The sequence below is a fragment of the Dama dama genome, chromosome 24, assembly GCF_033118175.1.
Source record: "Dama dama isolate Ldn47 chromosome 24, ASM3311817v1, whole genome shotgun sequence".
Taxonomy (NCBI): Eukaryota; Metazoa; Chordata; class Mammalia; order Artiodactyla; family Cervidae; genus Dama; species Dama dama.
The window spans coordinates 63,712,898-63,734,087 of record NC_083704.1 but is presented as its reverse complement, the minus strand read 5'-3'; the positions used below and the strand labels follow the sequence as shown (position 1 = coordinate 63,734,087).

General features: G+C 61.0%; 1 protein-coding gene across 5 annotated transcripts in view; it reads right to left on the bottom strand.

Annotated features, from left to right (window-relative positions):
* The window catches only part of MGLL (monoglyceride lipase), a 240,957-nt gene that overhangs the window by 61,731 nt on the left and 158,036 nt on the right, over positions 1-21,190 (bottom strand). For all 5 annotated transcript variants that reach the window (XM_061129035.1, XM_061129036.1, XM_061129034.1 and 2 more), the window contains exon 3: positions 5,031-5,137. In XM_061129035.1, the coding sequence (XP_060985018.1) occupies positions 5,031-5,137 (107 nt within the window). The remainder of the gene's footprint in view (positions 1-5,030; positions 5,138-21,190) is intronic.

Sequence of the window (21,190 nt, the reverse complement as noted above, 5' to 3'; positions counted from 1 at the left end):
GGGCGCCCCGCTCCTGCTCCGAGGGCTTTCCAGTGAGTCACCAGGAGCAGCTGGTGGCCGGGGACGGCGTGAACACGAGCCCGGTTTCTCGGCGCTGTACCTGGAACAGCACAGAAACTCCCGCCCCGTCCTTCCACCTGCTCTGACCCCCCAGAGCCCCCCGCCAGTGCCCTCCTCTCCCCCACCGGCCGTGCCCTGGACCCCGTCGCCCGGGGTGGTCGCCCTCTGCTAAAGGTCCCTTCCTGAACCCCAAGGTCCACAGCGTCTCATCTCGGAGCCCCGAGCGTTGCAGGCCAGGGTCTCGCTCCACCTCTGCTCCTGACGCGACCCCAGGGTCCAGGCCGGGACTTCCCCTGGAAGGACGTGAGCCCATGAACCCGTGTATCTGGGTTTCACTCACACGGGCTCCCCTTCCTGAAACAGCAGTTCTCAAACCACAGCTGCTCATCAGACTCACCCAGGGGGCTCAAGGGTCCCGACACACCCGGCCACACCCAACAGGTCAGTCTCTGTGGAACAAGGGACCCTGGCAAAGACTCCCCAGTGTTTTGGGGGGACCCCAGTGTGAACCACGACTCTCAGCGACTGGTGCTGGCTCCACACCCTTGCTCTCCCCTCAAGCTCCTACTCATCCCAGAAAACCCAGCATCCTGCCGGCCCCTGGCTCTGGGAGGCTGTGTACTTGCAAGTGGCTGAGCCCACCTGGAGCACCTGAGCTGCGGGCCTCGGGGGTCCTCTGCCCCAGCCTTGGCCGCCAGAGCCCAGAGTCCTGGCCCTACCGCGGGGTCCTCCCCACCCTGCGGACAGGGACACTCGCACGCGGGCATTTGCTGACATTCACAGCGTCTCTGCTCTTATCCACTCTGGGCCATACACTCCTCCTTTCATTCCACAAACCCTGGTGATGCCTCCACACTCTGCTCAGCAAGGAGGCGGCTGTGGGACCACAGGCGGGACGACCGTCTCCACCTGCCGGGAGCTTGCTGCCGTCAGCAGAAGGGAGAGTTTCCTCCAGGGATAGTGAGAACCTGACAAGGCTGGGCTCTTCACGGGGGCTGCGTACAGCGGGCAGGGCCCGTGTCCACGTGTTCCCCCTCGCAGAGCACCTGACAACGGCCAGTGTACGATCAGGCACGTCCACCTGATCGCGAACGTTCACCGCATCAGAACGCAGTGCACTGATGACCCTGACATCCTCCTCCACGCCGGAGCTTCGGAAAGCAGACGGGGACGGGTGAGAGAGAGGTCACACGGTGAGCTGAACACGGCTCAGAAAATACACAAGGTGGAAACGGTTGAGAAAAGATCCCTTAAAAATGAGCCTGGGGTGTGGCCAGCAGAGGAGAGGGTGCTTGGAGTGTCCACGCTGTGTCCTCCCTGCTAACAGAGCCTGGTGTGCTCGGGATCAGCAAACACGCAGCGAACAAACTGGACATCCTGCCCCCCACCACTGGACGCAGTCAGCTGGTGCTGGCCCTGCATGCAGTGCGGTGGAACTCGGCGGGAGTGCTGAGACAGGTCTGCTTTCCCGGCAGGAGCCCAGCCCGGCCTCTCTACCGCTTTCTGCATCTCCTTCCTGCGAGACCGCAGGCTGGAGCTGGTACCCGTCGGCATGAAAGCCACGTGCTAAGAACAGCTGAGCAAAGCTGCAGATGCAGCCTTGGGCCCAACAGCCCGGCGGTGTCCTGAACCCACCTCGGGTTCTGCTTGTCCTGGGAGAAAAACAACCCCTTATTTTAAATAATCTACCAAGATCGGGGTCTGACGCCGGTACGTGCACCCTGTGGTTGAGGAGGGCCTCCGACCCTCACCTCTGAATCGGGGGGATGGACTCAAGTGTTACGAGGCTTGGAGATAATGCGTGACAAGGGCCCCAGCCAGAGCCTGGCACGCAGCTGGCACTTAATGAACAGCAGGGATAAAGTTCTCATTTCTGGCAGGGTCCTCTGTGTCCATGAGGTCGCCGATAAAATTCTAAGGTCAAACAAAACATTTAAGCGAGACGCTAGCTGAGCACCTGTGTCTGCAGGCCACCGGGCGTGGGGAGACGTGGCCAGACCATCCAGCCCATGTCTCCAGGTTTCCGTCTGAACAGGAAACCCCGGAGCTCAGCTGAGCAACGAGACTTAACCTAAAATCGGGTCAGCATAGGATTTGCAGAAAGCTGTGTTTCTATGGATTGTGTCACAGGAAAGAGCCTTGAAACGACCCTTGGTAGGTCTGTTCGCTTCGAGAAAGTATTGTCTATCCTTCAGCCAATCTCCCTTGGAGCCTCTGCCGCCGGAAAGGGAGCCCAAGGACCCAGCACCCCTGCTCCTGGCCTCGACGTCCCCCGTCCAGGTGCACCTGCTGCTCTGCGAGGGGGCTGGAGGGGGCCTTGCCGCTTGCAGAGTGAAGAAGAGGCGCCACCACCCTCTGCTGGCCCCGCACATGCCTGTTCTCACTCTGCCAGCGCACCGCCTGCCCATTTGGCAGATGAGAAAACTGAGGCTGGGCATGGCTGGGCATCCGAGGTCCACGGCTGGATCGCAGTCCAGGTGGCTGGGCCCGAGTGTGTCTGCGTCAGGTCGGAGCGGGGTGGGGGGGGCAGGTCCCCGGGGCAGAGGGGTGACAAACGACTATAGACCCAGGAGACAGGGAGGTGACGTCCGCCAGGCCCTGGGTTTTCTCTCCCAGGACCCGGCCGCATCAACGCTCCGACACTCTCCCCACAGAGGCCTGCTTATATCTAACAGCTAAGCGGGGAAGAACGAAGCCCCTCTCCACAAGGGTCACGCCTGGTGTGAACGGGGCAGCAGCGTGGAGAGAGAAAGCAGGCACCAGAGGCCCCTCCAGGACCCCCGCCCCTGCCTCTCCACGAGAACTTATTTCTCCGGGCACTAACCACCAGCACCCGCTTCCTCAGCCAGCACAGGACCCCCTGCACCCTGCTCCTCCCGCGGAGGGAGCCTCGGCCACTCTCAGGACCCCCTGCACCCCGCTTCTCCCGCGGAGGGAGCCTCGGCCACTCTCAGGACCCCCTGCACCCCGCTTCTCCTGCGGAGGGAGCCTCGGCCACTCTCGGCGCCAGACGAGGACGGCACGCAGCTCACGTCTTAAGTAAAAGCACCTCCATCAGGTACTTGCCAGAGAGATCTCCCATGAGTCACTGCAAGAAACCACTCAATCAAGCGAGGTGAGCACCAGCATCCGTCGCCAAGCTATATTTAGCAGTCACCAAGAGTCAGGCCCCAGTTTTAGATGTCACATGGTAACATCAAAAGGCAGGTTGTTTCTTTTTTCTCTTTACTCTTAAAAAAAAAAAAGCCTTTCCAATTGTTTTTCAACATTCCAGGATCAGACACACAAACAAGGTATGACAGAGTTGCCCACTCCTATGGGTCTGGCCAAGGGCAGCTGATAGAGGGCGGTTGACGCCAGGACAAAACCAGACTATCTTGAAATTCTTGGAGGTGTTTCGTGTTTGACACAAACACTCTTTGCTTTCAGAACGCCCCCGTGTTGTTCAGCTCCTTGTTACAAACGTTACCGGAGACAAATGTGATAGAAAGTAAGTCATTCCCACCATGGGCCTAACAATGTGGAAAGTACCAGAGTAAATAATGACAGTCCCGCCGTGAAATTCAGGCTAATCTTCCAATGTTACCTCTCAAAGGGCCTCACAGAGATCACTGGGAATGTCTGCGAAGCACAAGACCACACGGCGACCACAGTGAGCAAGGCGTGGTCAATAATCTCAGTTCTAAGGACCAGGGCCCTCGCATGCATCTGGCTGGAAAAGGGCTCTTGGTAACCAAGTCGCCATCCAAGGGACACTCAAGAGTCTTCTCCAGCACCGCAACTCAAAAGGAGATCCAACCGGTCCATCCTAAAGGAAACTGAACCTGAATATTCATTGGAAGGACTGATGCTGAAGCTGAAACTCCAATACTTTGGCCACCTGATGCGAAGAGTTAAAAGACCCTGATGCTGGGAGAGACTGAAGGCCGGAGGAGAAGGGGACGACAGAGGATGAGATGGTTGGATGGTGTCACCGACTCGATGGACATGAGTTTGAGCAAGCTCCAGGAGACAGAAAAGGACAGGGAGGCCTGGTGTGCTGTAGTCCATGGGGTCACAAAGAGTCAGACACGACTGAACCACAACAAACCAAACTGCAGTTCCTTATACACAGAACACCCAAAGCTTCCCCAGTCACCAGGAACCCCCAGGCCCGGCACTGCCCCCCACCCTCTGCAGCTCATTGTTTCCACACCGGGCAGAACAGAAGCAAGGTTTCTGCATCTGGGCCACAACGACAGGCACTGCAGAAATCACCACGTTCAGTCACGAGGACTCTTCCATCTTAACACTTGAGGCAAAGAAGGATCTTGGCTGGGGGCCATCCCAGACACGGAGGACACCGCCTGACCAGCGAAGGAGCTAGAGACAGACTCAGGCAACAGACGCTGCGCTTTGATGGTTGCTGTGAACTTCGTTACTGAGAAAGAATTAAAGACTTGGCCTGCGGACGTGCACGTGCACGGGTGTGCGTGTAGCTGTGTGTGCGTGTGAACGAGCCCTGTGTTGGGGGGTTTCTCAGGCCTGCATGGCCCTCGAGACCCTGACTGTCCCCCTGGTCTGAGTGCCCTGGACACGCCTGGAGGCCCCCGCGGGCCGTGAACCGGCTTGCACCAAGGGCAGCGTCGCCCGCCGTCCCTCGGGGGGAAACCAGGGCCCGTTTCTCACGGACAGCGCTTAACAGATGTGAGAGAGGGTGACGTGGCCTGGGGCGAGCTCGCGTACAAACGTATCCTGAGTCTGGGGCTTTTCAGTGGAGACTTCCAATCAGCCTGCATTCAGTCCCGGCCGTAACAGGAATTGTGGGCCAGACACTTGTTTTGCTTACAGAACTGCCTGTTTCTCAGTTAGAAACAGCCCGTGGAGAACGCCTTTCCCCGGTCTCAGGGCAGGAAGCAGAGCAGAGTGTCCGAGGAGGGAGCAGGGTGGGGTGAGGCAGACTGGGGGCCCCGGAGCGGGCCGGTACTCACCGTGGTCGTGGGCGAAGACCAGCAGGCCCAGCCCCACCAGCATCTGCGCCAGCTCCTCGTAACGGCCACAGTGCTCGCCGGCTCCGTGGGACACGAACACCAGTGCCCTGCGGGACGAGAGACGGCTGTTAGGGGGGTCCGGCGGGGTCCTGGGAGCTCGCGGCCGCCCAGGCTGCTGGCTGGCAGGGCCTCTGAGGCTAGCGGGCACTGTGGTCAGGGCCTCAGTGAGTGGCTGGGAGACCCCAGCCAAGCCTCCAGGCCCAGGGGAGCCGGCCCCAGAGGACAGGTGACCCCAGAGAGGAGAGCCGCGTGGACGGGGGACCCCAGACCTAAGGCTGCCGTTTGGGCCCTGAAGCCACAGCTCCCAGCCCTGCGCTGGCGGAGCTGTGGGGACACGAGGCGGCCCATCACTTGTACGCAAACACCCCTCCCCCCCCACCCAGTGTTGTGTGCCTCGCTTCATTCCACACGTGCACGTCCTCCCCACCCCAGCAGCCTCGCTGAGGACACACGGACTCTGCTTCTCTGCACCTGGCACAGTTCTGAGCTGTGCTGGGCACGCTGCAAATGGGGTTGGAATGGGAATGAAGGAAGGAAGGAGGAAGGTGTGAGGCTCCAAATTAAACAGGGCAGCCTGCACCCAAGACCCGTGCAGAGGAAGCCATGGGACTGGCGGCAGAGCCTGGCTGGGCGCCCAGTCCCCCCAGAAGCCTGTGACATGATGAGCCCATCGGGGGACACAGACAGGGCCCCAGAGTCACCCAGTGCGGGGAGGGGGTCACAGGAGGGCGCTCAGATGCTGGACTATGCAACTAGACTCCCCTCCAGGCAAGGCGGGGACTGCCAGGAGCCAGAAAGAGGAGGGGAAGGGGGAAAGAGGGAGGGTGGGAAGGGAGGGGGGAGGGGATGGGGAGGAGGGAGATGGGGAAAGGGGGAGGGTGGGAAAGGAGAGGGAGGGTGGGAAGCGGGGGGAGAAGGGTGAGGCAGAGAAGGGGGAGTGTGGGAAGGGAGGGGGAGGGGATGGGGAGGAGGGGGAGGGTGGGAAGGGAGGGGGAGGGGATGGGGAGGAGGGGGAGGGGATGGGGACAGGGTGGGGAGGAGGGGGAGGGGAATGGTGAGATGAAGGGGGAGGGGCAGGGGGATGAGGGAAGGAAGCAGGCACAGCAGCTGCCAGCTCGCTGAGCATTTCCTATGTGCCGGTCCCTCCCTTAAGCCCAAACGCAGGATTTCTGATCCTTGTTATCACGCTACACTTGACCTCCTTCACAGCCGAGACTGAAAACCAGAGAAGTCACACAGCAAGTGGGTAAAATGCAGATCAGAGCATAGCCGCCCTCCCTCTCCCGGATCTCACTGGGCCTCCCGGGGCTTAGAGGACAAGTCACCTTCTCCCTATCTCTCCAGACCTCGCTTAGAGGACAAGTCACCTTCTCCCTATCTCTCCAGACCTCCAGCACCTCCCTGCTCCCCGCCCATCCTCACAAGGGGCTTCCAGTCTCCTCAGCAGCACCCAGCTCATCCTGGCTCAGGGCCTTTGGTCCCACCTCCCCGCAGCACTCTCTCCCAGATCTCCCCTGGATGCTCCTCACGCTTGGGCCTCACGGCAGACCTCCCCACAATGGCCTCCCCGCCTTGGGCCTTTCTGACCTGCCCCGGGCCCTCACCTCACGTCACGGTTTGCACCGGGCCCTCTGGGCACACCTTAGTTCACCACTGCTTTGCTATTCACTTGCGGGCTCAGTTCCCGGCTCTCTCCTCCCCTTGGAGGTCAGCCCGAGAAGCCAGGAGCCTTGCCCACCATGCGGCCAGCAGAACCCAGAGCTGTGCCAGCCTAGCGGTGCCCTGCAGCAGCCAGCATGTGTGCGTGTGGTGGGTGAACCAGCTCCTGTGTTCTCCCTGCAGCTCCCGTCTGCCAGGATGTGGCGGGGCAGAGCGACCACGTGCGTCATGCTCTGAGCAGCGCAGAAGCAGCAGTACTGACCTCATTTGACTTTGTCATCTGTCCTCCCAGCCCTTCTCCTAAAATGCAGGAGACACTTTCATACTCTCTTTACTGCAGCACACAACGTCCAGCCCCCTCCGCTTGATCGGACATCGGTCTGGGCCGATTCACCTGACCCTGGCCCTCAGGGTCGGCGGATGGGATTGTCTCAGCTCCCCTGGTGTGTGCTGGAAACTCCAAACAGCCGTCACCTCCAGCTGCACCAGGGGCTGCGCTCCCAGAAGGAGCAGCTGAAGCACTTTCCAGTCCTTGGGGAGCGCGGCAGCGGCTGGATTAATTCAGCCCACAGTTAATGCAGGTGGACAAGCCGGGTCACGCAACAGCCAGCCTCTCCCTATGGTCGGGGCCTGCGGGGCGCACAGTGACCTCAGGGGCTCATTTCACATCCCTGGGAGCAGCGCTCAGCATCGCTGCCGGGAACGGCCTGCTAAGAGGGCCCACCCCGGAGCCGGCAGTGTGGAAAACACTGCTCTGAGGCCAGAGGTCTCATCCGGCGTTCTCCACCCCGGGAGTCACCTGGGGAGCTTTCCACCATGCCTGGCCGCATCCCAGCCTGGACGCACCTCTGGTTAACGGGTCTGGGTCGTGGAGGGCCCAGAGGTCCCACCGGGTGGCCAAGGTGGAGAGGTACCTCCATCGGGAGCGATGCTGCTCAGAAGCCGTGTGGGATCCCAGGGGTAGGAGGGCTGCCCTTCGGGCGTGGAGACTTGCAGCCACTGTGAGCCACTCGACTCCCAGGGGGACGTGCTGGGGAAACCACAGGCTCCTCTGGACTGAAGAGGCTTCTGGGGCGTGCTGTCGCTGCCCTTCCAGAAACAAGCAGACCCATGCGTGAAGCACAGACCCTCCAGCTCTCTCCCCACAGGTGGGCAGACCTGCAGGCTCACCTCCCCCGGCCCAGGCCGGGCTTCTCCACAGACTCGTGCTCTGCACTGGCCTTGTCTGAATCCGAGCTGCTGCTGCCGTGCTTGTGGGGAGTGTCTTGGTTCCTGGATCCAGCTCATGCCTGAACCCCAATCCTGAGGCATCAGCCCCCCCCTAGGGCTCCCACATTCACTGCTTCCTGGACCCAGGCCACAGAGCCCTCTGCTATTTCCGCTGCATCACAATGAAGCTGCTGCCGCCCCGCGGTCACATCCTCATCCCCTCGCTCCCCGGCTGAAGGCTCCCCTTCTCAGTGCTCAGTTACATGGACGGTGGGGTGCTGCTAAGCATTTAATAACCACGGTGGATGGACCTGATTTGTACTGTCTGCCAATTTCCATGGTGTAAATGCTCTCAACACAACAGATTTTAAGTTATCAACATGACACCAGGGGAGAGGGCGTGGGGGAGGGGTGCACACAGTCGGCTCCCGAGAGCTGGTCAAGCGGACACATGTTCCTGACCCTGCCGGGCCATGTCCTGGGTCTCAGGCTTCTTCTGACTGCTTCGGGGGTAGGGTCTTAAGCGCACGTCGCCATCCGAATGACCCGCCCACGGTCCGCTCTGTTCCTCCTCCCCCCACTGGAAGGTCCCTCCAGGGCAGAAGCCTCGTGGGTCTGTGGGTCTCCTCTCTGAGGATGCGCTCAGCTGAGTTAGATGCCGGCGCACAGCAGGAGCCCGGGAAGGACAGACTACATGACCCCCCTCCCCAGCCCCGTGCCTGGATCCCTCCACCCACCGCAACCCCCAGGCTCCGACCTTCGGCCCAGGCTGTGGCTCCTCTTCGCCCACCCGCCCGTCAGGGCACCCCCTCCCTGGGCAGCCCCTCCCGTCTCCCCACACCTGCCGTGGCGGAGCCTCTGCTCGCCGGTCCGTCGGAGGACCACATCTGAGGCCCGGCCGTCCCCCGGCTCCCAGGCCCCCACCCTGTTCCCACACACACACATGCAGCCGTTCCCGGCCTGAGTGTGCACCCTGTGTCCTCTGGGAAAAGGGCACACCGCCCTGGCCCCCTGGAACATTCTCCCCGGCCTGCTGCCCGCCCGCAGCCCTACTGGGCGAGGGTTTCACAAGACACCATTTCAGCTCTGGGAACAGGACCCAAGAGGCCAGTAAGCAAACACCAGCGATGCCGGGAAGCTGAGGACAGAGAGCAAAGGTGAGGCCAGGACAACCCGCAGAGTTCGCATCACACGCACGACACCTGGGCAAGGCCCCTGGGCACTCCCAGGGTGGCGGGCACGGCAGTCCTTCCTCTGGGATCATCCAGAAACACCGACACGAGGGAGGGAGAGGGACGCCCAGCGCCGCCCCGCCCTCAAGGAGCCCGAGACAGTCCCCAGCAGAGAACGCGGCCTTCAGCGCGGGTTAGGAGAAGCGCCAGGAACAGAGGGGGGACCATGGGGCGGGACTGCAGGGAGCAGATGGGAAGGCAGGCAGAGAACAAGAGTCTCACCATGGGGAGGAGAGCTGTCCTATGCGGGGCCCTGCCCACCCCAGGCCAGGAGGAGGGGGGACCAGTCCTGAGAGGTGGGGGGTCCACGCAGAGGAGGGACCAGCCAGGCAGTGACCTGGTCTGACCTCCTGCAGTCCCAGGGCCTGCTATAACAGAGCGGGAGGCAGAGGACAGGGTCTGCCCAGGAGCCCCAGTGGCCAGACCCTCAGCAGGAGCCCAGGAGAGCCACACGCTCCCTCCTCCCCCGCCCGCACGCTCCCAGGGCACACGCTCCCTCCTCCCTGGCCCGCAGGCTCCCAGGAGGAACGGCTGCCGCCGAAAACCCAGCAGGGCTGCTCACACAGACAAGGCACGGAGCAGGCTGCAGGAGGGGCTGGCAGGTCTGTTTCCTGGAGCTTCTTCACCGGCTGCAGCCGGCTGGGAGCCGGTCGTTCCAGGAGAAGGTGACTGTCGGAGGGGGAGGCCCGGCTCCAGAGCAGATGGCCGGCCTGGCACGCAGCCCCAGGGAGGTGGGGCAGCTCCCGGGGAAGCATATGCCGCCCTCGACACGCACACTCAGAGTCACAAGCTGCCTCTGCGCCCAGGTCTGACGGAGCAGGACTCCCCTCCACCCGACAGACCGCTTCTCTTCAGTCTTGTTTATTCGTGGTCTAGGGGACAGACCTCTCTGGGTCCCGGTTTGCTCACCTGTAAAATGGGTCAGTCCTAAAACCACCGAGCGCAGAGGCATCATGAGGTAAACAGGGAGACAGGTGTGGAGCGGGGCTCGAGGTCTTGCCTGGCCCTGTCCCGGGTGACCCTGCTTTTTCGGCGGCACAGGGGGGTCCATGTGCAGCCTCCACCACCCCCTTGAATGTGGGCCTCGGTTTCTCCACCTGTGAAATGGGCCACTGTGTCCCCTCCACAGGGTTTGGGGATGACACGAGAGAACTGACGTGCAAACCGTCGCGGGCGGTCTGCGGCTCCTGCCACCTGCTCTGCTGACCGTCACACACTGGACAGCGAGCCCCTCCTGGGCCCACACTGCCCAGGGACCCCTGGAAGGGTGGCCTGTCTGCTGCCGAGACACAGACCAGGGCTGGGGGGCAGGGCGCTCACCCCCACGTCACCAGCAGGCCACTGGCCTCGGCCAGGACCCACTCCCACCTCTGTCTGCACCCCTCGGGGGAGGCACGAGGCCGGCAGGAGAACCAGGGGGCAGACCTGAGACGCTCGCTGAGGCGCAGCCAAAGAAGACAACGCCCCTTCCCCGCTCACCCTTCCCTAGCCACCCCCGACTCATCACAGGAAATCTGAGCGCTGGTGTCATCAGGAAAAAGTCAGAAAGACCAAGGATGACACGTTTGGTGGGAGGGGCCACCAGGAGCAGCTCGGGGTGTGGGGGGTCCGCTGACCCAGAAGGCGGCAGCTGTCACGGATGCCAGCCCCAACAACCCCTGTAGGGTCCTCCGGTGCGGGGGGCAGGGGGGCCCGCCTGCCTCCTGGGGGGCTGCGCTTATTTCCAAGGCGTCCCCCTCAGGAGACCAGCTGGTCACAGCATCATCTGCATCCACCCCGCTCCTAACTTGCAGAATTGCACGACTTGAAAAAAACCTACCCCCTCCCCGGCGCGTCCGTCATCAGACCCGAAAGTGGGATCACGAGGGTGGCTGGGGCCCCCTCCGGTAAGGAAGGCGGAGCGCGCCCGGCCCGGCAGGACACAAACCCAGCACCTGGCCACCTCCCAGAGCCGGGGACCAGCGCGTCCCTCCCTGGCGGGGCTCCCGCGGCACCAGCAGTGTGCGACGGGGACGGGAATAGAACAGAGCTGGTGAGGGGTCTAAAAATCTCAGAGGGAGCTCGAAATAGACCTCTCATTTGTAAAACAGACCGATAACTGCCCATCTCCTGGGCCTCGTGAGGCCTGATTGAGAGAATTTATGGAAAATAACCCAGAGGGACGCTGGGGGCAGTGAGCCGTTACATAACAGCCAGCGCTGGCAGCTGGTACTCGCTGCGACCCAGATCCCGGCCCAAGCATACCGGGCGCCAGCCTGCCGGGCGCTCACAGTGGCCCGGAGGCGGGCATGGCCAGCATGGGCCCGGAGGGGTTGACCCGTGCTCCCGGGGTCGCCCAGCTGAAGGTCGTGAACCCTGCGCTCTGGGCCACGTGGTAAGGGGGAGACGCCCCGCGTGGCCATGCCCTGGGGGGCGGTCAGGCGGCGTCCCGGAGGCCCTCGCCCCAGGCAGTAGCTGGAGCCTGCGGTCCCCACGGAGGTCGGCTGTGAGTCCACCATCCTGAAATCAACACCCGAGTGTCTCCACTCTGCAGTGGGTCACGGACTCTCCAACACAAACTCGGCTGGCGGTGGGGGGTGTTGATCCCATGAATGACCCAGGGTGCTGCTCCACATTCCTCCCGAGGAGGGCCACCCCCAGGGGACGCCTGGCCGGCCTGCCCCCTTCCTGCACGACGCGGCTCTCAGAGCCTGGCCGCCACCTCCCACTCCAGGTCCCACTGCCCACCTGCCCCGGGGCCCCCCGTGGGGACGAAGACATGGCCTCCTGCTCCACTGGGGCCCAGCGGGGCAAGGTCCTGGTCCTCCCGGCCGCCCACTCTTCCCTCCACCGCTGGACTGGCCGGCTCCCCCAGACTGGCCGCTGAGGGCGTGGCTGCCGGGGCCCCCGGAGGCCTCTCCCGCCTCTCTCAGCGAGGCGCACGTCCCCCACCCAATACTGAGAGGTGCCCCAAAACAGAGGACGGCCAAGTGGAGACCACTGAGCTCCCCCACAGCCTGTGTTCTGCGCCGCAGCCTTCACTCCCGTGGCGTCTGCAAGGGCAGATCCATTCCAAGTTCATCCCCGAAGACAGCCGCCCGGCCCGCCCACCTGGTTCACACCCTGCAGCCCCCACGGTGACCGCGTCCCAGCTCACGTCCACGCCGATCACCCCACATGGCGGCAGGCGGCCACATCCCCGAGCTGCCCCGGCCGGCAGACGTGGACAGGCTCTGATCTGCTGAGCGAGGGTGCCTTGTCCTGCTCAATAAGCTCCTTGGCCACCGCCCCCAGGACACCCTGCGGCCACTCAGCCCACGTCTGAACCCCGAGGCCCGGACCGTCTGCCTCCCTTGCACGGAAATTCTGCAAGCGGCTCCCGTTGCTGATGCTTCATCCCCATGGGAGGGAGGAAGGTCCCTGATGTTTCTCAGGCATCGTGCCCGGGGCCGCACGTGGGTCCAAGCCCACGCCTGTCTCTCTATGGAGACCGACAACCATGGATCTGGCTTTAAGGCACTTGAATGAAATCAACCCATTCATTCGCCTTGATAACACATGACAGCCCACAAACATCTTAAGACTTGATGGGAAGGGGCACAGAAAAAAACTTAAGAGTTGCCAAAAAAGGGGTAAGCTTTAAAAACCGGTTCTCCCCAGGTTCAGACCCCACCTCCGGTATCTGAGGAAGTCACTCCCGGACTCAGGTAGGCAGGCATAAAAGAGGAAGACCCATCCGGCCAGCCTCACGGGGGCATCGTGAGGAGTAAGCGACCGTGTTCTCCAAGTGCCCGGCCCACGGTGTGTGGCTTCCTGTCCCCAGGAAGCCTGCGTCAGGGCTGGGTAGATCAAGTCAGCTGAGAACACGCCAAGGTGCGTGTGCTGGGCAGATGGCTGCACTCAGCCAAACGGTTACGAGCCCAAGCACCGCCTCGCCTTTGGGTCTGTGTATCTGGGTTTTTACACATGCAAGCAGGCCCCCCTCCGTGCCAGAAATGGACTTTCACCCGGGAGCGCTGCGGCCGGTCGGCAGCCCACCCAAATCTGCAGGGATTCCCTGCGTGCCCCCTGGCTCCAGCAGGCTGACCACAGGGGCTCCCACCGCAGAAGCAAGGGAGTCGGAGCGGAAGCAGGTGCCCAGCAGGACGACGGCCACCCTGCCCCTCGGCTGCTCCGAGGGTCTGGCCCGGCCCCTCTTGAGTCTCTGCCTGCAACCTGTGTGTCCACCGGAAGCAGAAGGCCTGGCCTGGCAGACTTGCACAACCTGGACGGTTTCAAAAGCCCACTGAGCTAACTCTTCACAAGCCAACAGCACTGAGATATCAGAAAAACCAGGGCTGTGTGTGCAGGTTATGACATAAGCACGAAGTGAGTGAAGTGTCAGTCGCTCAGTCGTGTCCGACTCTTTGTGACCCCATGGACTGCAGCCCTCCAGGCTCCTCTGTCCGTGGGATTCTCCAGGCCAGAGTACTAGAGTGGGTTGCCATGCCCTTCTCCAGGGGATCTTCCCGACCCAAGGATCAAACCCAGGTCTCCCACACTGCAGGCGGATTCTTTACCCTCTGAGCCACCAGGGAAGCCAAACACAAATATAATTCTATCTAAAAAATTGGAAGACTGGCATGCTTTGAGAGCCTGAGTGCTGGGCTCTACACTGGAAAAGCTCTGAATCTCAGGGACCCGTTTCAGATGTCAGTTTGTTCCCTCCTCGTAAGGGCCTGTTCTTACTTTACAGGACATTCCATAGATAAGTCTTCTCAAATCCTGTTGAAATTATTGGAAAGTTTCTAAAGTTCTTGCAGCAAAACTATCTCCTAATAAGATGTTTTCTTGAATCCTCAGAACTCTGTCCTTCGGTGGGGCTGCTAAAACTCTTTTGAACTTCTGGTGATTTTCATCTTCTGCTCATCCTTTTTGAAGGTCAAGATGTGTCTAGTTTGAGGAACTGAGAGGTGACTGAGGGATCTGCCCAGATCCTACAGTCCTGATGAAGCAGGAGGCACAGAACTGCCCCCAGGGAATCACCGGGACTCCTGGGGGAACAGTAATTAAGGGTCCTGGTGAATTTAAGAAGTGACAAAGCAGGTCACCAAACCTCCACAGGTATAACCTGAAAGCCGTACATGCCCACTCATCATCCATGAGAGTCTGAAAAAGGAATATGGCTCATTTTGGAAAATGGAAAAACACAGACAGGCACCAAGAAAAATAAAACCCACGTGTAATCCCTCCACCCAGGGCCCCCGGCAGGGACATGGTATTTCCTCCCATGTTTTCCCTCTCCGTATACATTAAATTCAGTTTGTTGTTACTTACACTTTAACCATGAACTTATAACTATAGCTTACAACTGTAATTATGCTTTATAACTGCAACCACGCCTAATGTTTCGTCTGAGGTCCTTCTTTGGATTCGCTGACCTCTTTCCAGGAAGAGTTTCCCACGGGAGGGGCGGGCCAGCACCGCCTACGTCACCGCTGCTGTGGGTGAGTGGACAGGACACCTGAGCAGACCCCCTGCACGGCGCCCACACCGGGAGGTGGTCCGGAAACGCTGCGGGGGACACAGACACGCCTGCTGCAGGCAGAGCAGACGTCACCAGCCCAGGAGGCCTGACCCTTCCCAGCCCCACACTCGGGACTCACGCTGCGTTCACACTGGGCGGCGGTTAGGAAAGGCTAGTTCTGATCCGCTCCCATCCCCCTGCTCCCCCCAGGACAAGGTCAGCTCCACGTGGAGCGTCGCGGCTCGGGCACTCAGGGGACCGCCGCTGGCCCTTCTCCAGCGAGCACCAAGGGGCCACCACGCGCGGCCTCACGCCCTCCAGACATCCAGCAGGTGGGCGACTCGGACGTGGCGGGGACAGGGCAGCTCCAGTCGAGCCCAGGCCTCCTTGACTCCATCAAGGGCCATCAAAGGGAAGCTGTCACACAGCCCTCAAGGCGGCCACTCACAGAGGCCAGTGGGGCCCCGGCGGGAGGGGTCACGGGACGCCTGGTCTACCAGCCCTGAGCCCCACGCAGCACAGCCTCCCTGTGCAAGGATGATGCAAGCCATCAACAAGGAAACCACAGGCCACAGCGGAGGTGTGTTTCTACACCGACGCGCAAAGCAGTTCCGCAGCAACCACCTGCAGAGAGGCCAGACCGGCCGGCGCCCCGCACTCCTGGGTCTCTGCCAGCTTCTCTTGGCTGGCCCCCCGCCACCCCCACCCACGCGGCCATCCCTGGAAGGCTGGGCCACAGAGCAGAGCCGAGGCTTTTCCCCAGCCCACGGCCGTGAAGTCTGCAGGCAAAGAAAAGCGTCCCCAGAGCACAGGACTGCCCCAGCCCACAGCGGGACTGCCCCCTGGCCTTCCGAGCCTCGGGCTGGTCTGGCTCAGCTCACGGCCACTCTCTGAGCCGGACGCCCTCTGAGAGCAGAACCAGGGCAGAAAGAATGAGACCTGCACCACCCTTTCCACTGTGACTGTCTTCACTCCTTACTCATATGCCTAAGATCGCATACATTCTGAATGCCACTGATACCCTAAAATATGCCAGTCTGGAAAACAAAGTAAAACTGACAACAATACAAAATGAAAATCGTTATGCACGTCTTGGCAGATAGAAGGGAAAAATGGAAACGGGGACAGGCTTTATTTTCTCGGGCTCCAAAATCACTGCAGATAGTGACTGTAGCCATGAAATTAAAAGATGCTTGCCCCTTGGAAGAACAGCTATGACCAACCTAGACAGCAGATTAAAAAGCAGAAGCATTACTTTGCTGACAAAGGTCTGTCTAGTCAAAGCTATGGTTTTTCCAGTAGTCGTGTATGGATGTTAGAGTTGGGACCATAATGAAGGCTGAGCACGTACGAATTGACGCTTTTGAACTGAGGTGTTGGAGAAGACTCTTGAGAGTCCCTTGGACTGCAAGGAGATCCAACCAGTCCATCCTAAAGGAGATCGATCAGTCCTGAATATTCATTGGAAGGACTGATGCTGAAGCCGAAGCTCCGATACTGTGGGCACCTCATGTGAAGAACTGACTCACTGGAAAAGACCCTGATGCTGGGGAAGGTTGAAGGCAGGAGGAGAAGGGGACGACAGAGGATGAGATGGTTGGATGGCATCACCGACTCAACGGACATGAGTTTGAGCAAGCTCTGGGGGACAGGAAAGGACAGGGAGGCCGGGTGTGCCACAGCCCATGGGGTCAAAAAGAGCGGGACACGACTGAACGACCACATACGCCCAGGAGAGCCTCCCGAGAGCTCCCAGCCTCGATCCCAGCCGATCCCAGCCTCAGCGTGGGTCGTTCCACGGTCGGCGTGGCCAGGTTAGCGCAGCCCTATGGCCGCTCGCTGTGAAGTGCGCTGGGCAGGTGAGCAGTCACGGTGCGGCGGGCACACGGACGGAGCGCCGCAGGCCGGGGCATGTGCCTCCGACCCCCGGGGGCACCGGCTGCCCTCACTCCTGCGATCACCGCGGCTCCTTCTCTTCGTCATTTAACCACGTGTGCACTGGGTAAACGCCAGTCTGTTCCAAGTACGTCCGAATTCGTATCAAACAGACACATCCTCGCGGTTTTTCTGCATCTTGTTTCTTTGGCTTTGGAGCTGTGGGGCTTCAGCCTCCTGGATGAGCGTGGCAGTGTTCACCGACACAGCACAGAGGCCCCTGTGGACAGACGTCTGGACTGGCCCCACTGGGGACGCGGCGTTGTCGTGTGAGGCTCCTGGCACTCACGGGCAAGGGTGTCCCTGCTGGTGACACTCACCGCCCGGCGGGGGAGGACCGTCAGCCCCAGCGGGCGGGACTGGCTCACCTTCTCGCTGACGGTGCTCAGCCCTGCTCTGCCCACGTGGCAACAACAGCCTTCAGATCTGCCAGCTGAACAGCTGGGGCAGGGAACGTCACTGTGGCCTTTATTCCCATCTCCCTGATCATCAGTAGGGTGGCCGCCTCGTCCACCACAAGCTTTCCAGGCCACGCTCGTGTACCACGACTGCACTCACCTCCCGTCTATCCAGGGGGATCCCACCCCTCCAGCGGTGCCCTGGCCACACAGAACCCCAGCCAGCATCAGTCACACTTCCTCCTGGGCCCCCGTCTCCAAGCATGGTTGTGTGACAGCCCCTGGTCACCCTGGGCTGGAAAAACCTGCTTCTTTGTTTTTCAGGCACTTAAGTGACACCTCCCAGTCTCCATCACCCAGAACCTCGCCCAGCAGACACCAGGCTGCTCAGTGGGTTGATGGGTTCATGGGGTTTGCAGGAAAACTTCTTCTCCCGGCAGACAGCACTCTGGTTTTGGGTGGGACGTGAGGATGTGCGTTAGAAGACAGGCAGGGCCCTGAGCCTCCAGCCGCGTCGCCGGCAGCCCCGGGTCCACCACTGTGGCCCTGCCTGCAGCTTCCGGACACAGCCTGGGGCCCACTCCCCGGAAGGCCGCGCCGCTCACGTGCATCCCCTGCAGCTGTCTGCTGCCGCCCCCAGCCCCCGCTCCCCCGGACCCGAGGATCGCAACAGCCTCCCCGCTCCACACCCCGCCCCCAGGCCTCCCACTCCAATCTGTGCAGCTTCCCATCCTGCCGACGCCAAGAGTCGTCCCCGCGACACTCGGGCAGCTGACTCGCTCTCAGCCCCGCACCTCCCTCCTGGGCCCCCTTCCTCCCTGCCAGGCCGTCCTGCCCGCGCTCTGCATCCCTGTCTGTCCTGAGGCTCTGCGTTCAGGCTCCCCAAGAGCGATCCGGCCACGGAGGTCTCGGGAGGGTGCAGGTGGTCAGGGCGGCAGAGACCACGGATGACCCAGCTGAGCCGGGGAGCAGGGAGGCAGCTCGGGGTCACAGGTAACAAGGCTCAGGACGAGGGTCAGCAGAGTTCCCACGAGGGGCGGGGCAGGCGGGGCCAGCTCGGACACCGTCCAACACACAGGACTAACCGTCAGGGTCCAAGGGCCCGAAGTGGCCGGAGGGACGGGAGACACAGCTGGGAGCATCCACCACCCCAAACCGGACCTGTTATCCCAGCGGGGCCTGCCCGGGAGCCCTGTAACATAAAGACGACTAAACGGACCCTGAAAGCGCGGATGTTACACACACACCATCAGAAGAGGCGGAGGTAGAACCCAGCGACCTCGAACCTCTGTCCTGCCCCTCCCACCGGGATCCGGGGGCCCAGCTCCGGCTCCTGGCTCCAGCGCCGCCCACAGTGAACCCACCCTCCGTGCAGTTCCCGCCTCACGCGCTGCCTCAGGCAGCTGGGCAGACGGACGGGAGCGGCGAGCACGAGAAACTGTGGCCTGGCCCCCTGGGCTCATCCCCGTTTGGCAGCCAGCGGCTCCTCTCCCGGCCACGTCACCGGGCTTCTTGGCAGCCCCCAGACAGGTTAACACTTGCTGCTAAATGAACAAGTGATCGCAGCAAAGTGACGGGCAGACAGCGCTTCCCTCACTCGGCCCCAGGCTCCGCCCCCGCCCCCGGGAGCTTCCGGACACACGGCCGCCAGGCGGAGGCCACAGAGCCCGCGGCCCGCAGCGAGGCGCGACCCACGACCGCGGGCACGGACACCACCGCGTGTGCGGTCTCCACGACACCCGCCTCGCACCGGCTCCTCCTCCTTCCCACGCCCTGGAGCCTGGACACCAAGGACCCGGCTGTGGTCGCCGGACCACCCCTCGGGGTGGAGGGCAACAAGGCGGAAGGGGCTGGGCCCCCGCCTGGCCGTGCGGACCCCTGGACGGGTGATGGAGACAGACCCAGACATACGTCTCATGTGAGCGCCACGCTGTGGGGTTTCTCGGTCACAAAGCCCAGGCTGAACCGTAACGAACGCGGACCCTCACGGACAGGCCCGTCACACAGCCAGGGGCCAGAGGGTGTGAGTGCAGACCCATCTCTGTGGCTCCTAAACTGCGCCCCTGGGCCAGCTGCTGAATCCCGTTTCCCTTCCTGGGAAGCGGGGACCACACTGGGCCAGCATGAGGATGACATAGAGCGCGCCCCACAAAGCTGGCGGTGGAGGGCCCTCCTGCCGCACGGCCCAGCCAGGCCCCTCGGTCGTCCTTTGCAGCAGGAAGCAGATGCTGTGTGGCCCGCCTCTGTCTTTCTGCCACAACTGCTGTTTCTGCCCCCAAGTCCTCTCTAACGCAAGCTCCTAACAAGCAGGGCGGCAAGACCGCAGCGCTAAGTTCAGATGCTGCAAGGCTCCAGCAAGTTTCTAAGAGCACCCGCTTTCTTAAAAAAGAAAAACACTGCTTATCCTATCATGTCTATTTATCTGGCCTTCCCAGGTGGCTCAGTGGTAAAGAATCCACCTGCTGAAGGCTAAGGTTCCCTCCCTGGGTTGGGAAGTTCCCCTGGAGGAGGGCATGGCAGCCCACTCCAGTGTTCTTGCCTGGAGAATCCCATGGACAGAGGAGGCTGTGGGCTACAGTCCATGGGGTTGCAAAGAGTCGGACAGGACTGAGCACTCATGCGTGCCTCTGTCTATCCATCCAGCCATCATCCGTCTACGTGCAGACAGACACAGACATAGACAGACGTGCTTCTCCCGGGAGGCTGCTCTGACCCCGCCGGTCACACACACACCCGTCACAGGGCCGCCTGCCAGAGCCCAGTGCTCACCCTTCTCTCGGCCACTAGTTCCTGCAGCGACAGACGCTGACTGCGTTTGGGGTCTGGCTCAGGCTCTGAGGACGCACCTGAGTTAGACAAAGTCCCTACCCTGGTGGAGCTTCGCCTCCCCGGCCGGAGCCAGAATAATCAGTAAGTGAGTGCATGCCAGGTCGTGTGAAGCGCCGTGGAGAGAACAGTCAGGGCTGGGGGCCAAGTGCTGCTGTGAACACCAACCCCAACCCCGCAGCGTGGAATTGCTTCCTGCAGCCCCAGGCGCTCTAGACACAGGTTGAGGATAGGGTCAGATATTCTCCAAAGAAGACACACGGATGGGCAACAGGCACGTGAAAAGATGGTCTACACCACTAGTCATCAGGGAAACGCACATCAGAGCTCCCATGAGGTACCACCTCATGCAGAGCGGCCATCATCAAGGGTCTACAAAGAACAAATGCTGGAGAGGGTGCGGAGAGCAGGGAACCCTCCTACACTCCTGCTGGGAATGTCAACGGGTGCAGCCACTATGGAGAACGTGTGGATGTTCCTAAAAAGTTTAAAAATAAAGCTATCACAGGATCCAGCAATTCCACTTCTGAGAATACATCCAAAGGAAATGAAAACACTATGTTCACGAGATATCCGCACCACCCCCCATGTTCAGAGCAGCATTGTTTACGGTCACCAAGTTACAGGAACAACCTCTGTCCACCAACAGATAAACAGATCAAGACGAGGTGTGTACATGCAGTGGAACAGAACTCAGCCATAAGAATTTACAATTTGCAACAACGCGGATGGACCCTGAGGGCATTATGCTGAGTGGAGTAAGTCAGAGAGAGAAAGCAATACCTGACCTTACTGGTATGTGGAATCTAAAAACAAGAGGAGAGCAAAACAAAAGACACTCTTAGAACAAAGTATCAGATTTGTGATTACCAAGGATGGGGGTGGGAGGGGGGAAGGAGGAGGGCGAGAGGTATTAACACAAACTTCTGGTTATAAGTCAAGTCCTGGGACGCGACGTCCAGCATAGCGTGTAGTGACCACTGCTGGACGCTGTGCAGGAAAGCTGTGAAGAGTGCAGATCCCATCAGAAGCGGGAAAAAGTCCCACCCCCTTTTATTTTTGCATCTGTATGAGATATGAGCTTCTGTGATATTCATTTCAGAGGCCCTGGGATTTCAGTAAGTTGCACACCTTCTTAAGCTCAGACAGCGTTGCACATCAACAACATCGCAGCAAAACTGGGAAGCAGCAGCAACAACAACGGAAGGAGTTTGTCAGGGGACTTCCCGGGTGGTCCAGCGCTTGAGCCTGCTGTGCATTTCAGGGGACGCAGGTTTGATCCCCAGCTGGGGACCTAACATCCCACACGCGGCGGAGTGACTAAGCCCAAACGCCACAGCTAGAGAGACCGCCCGA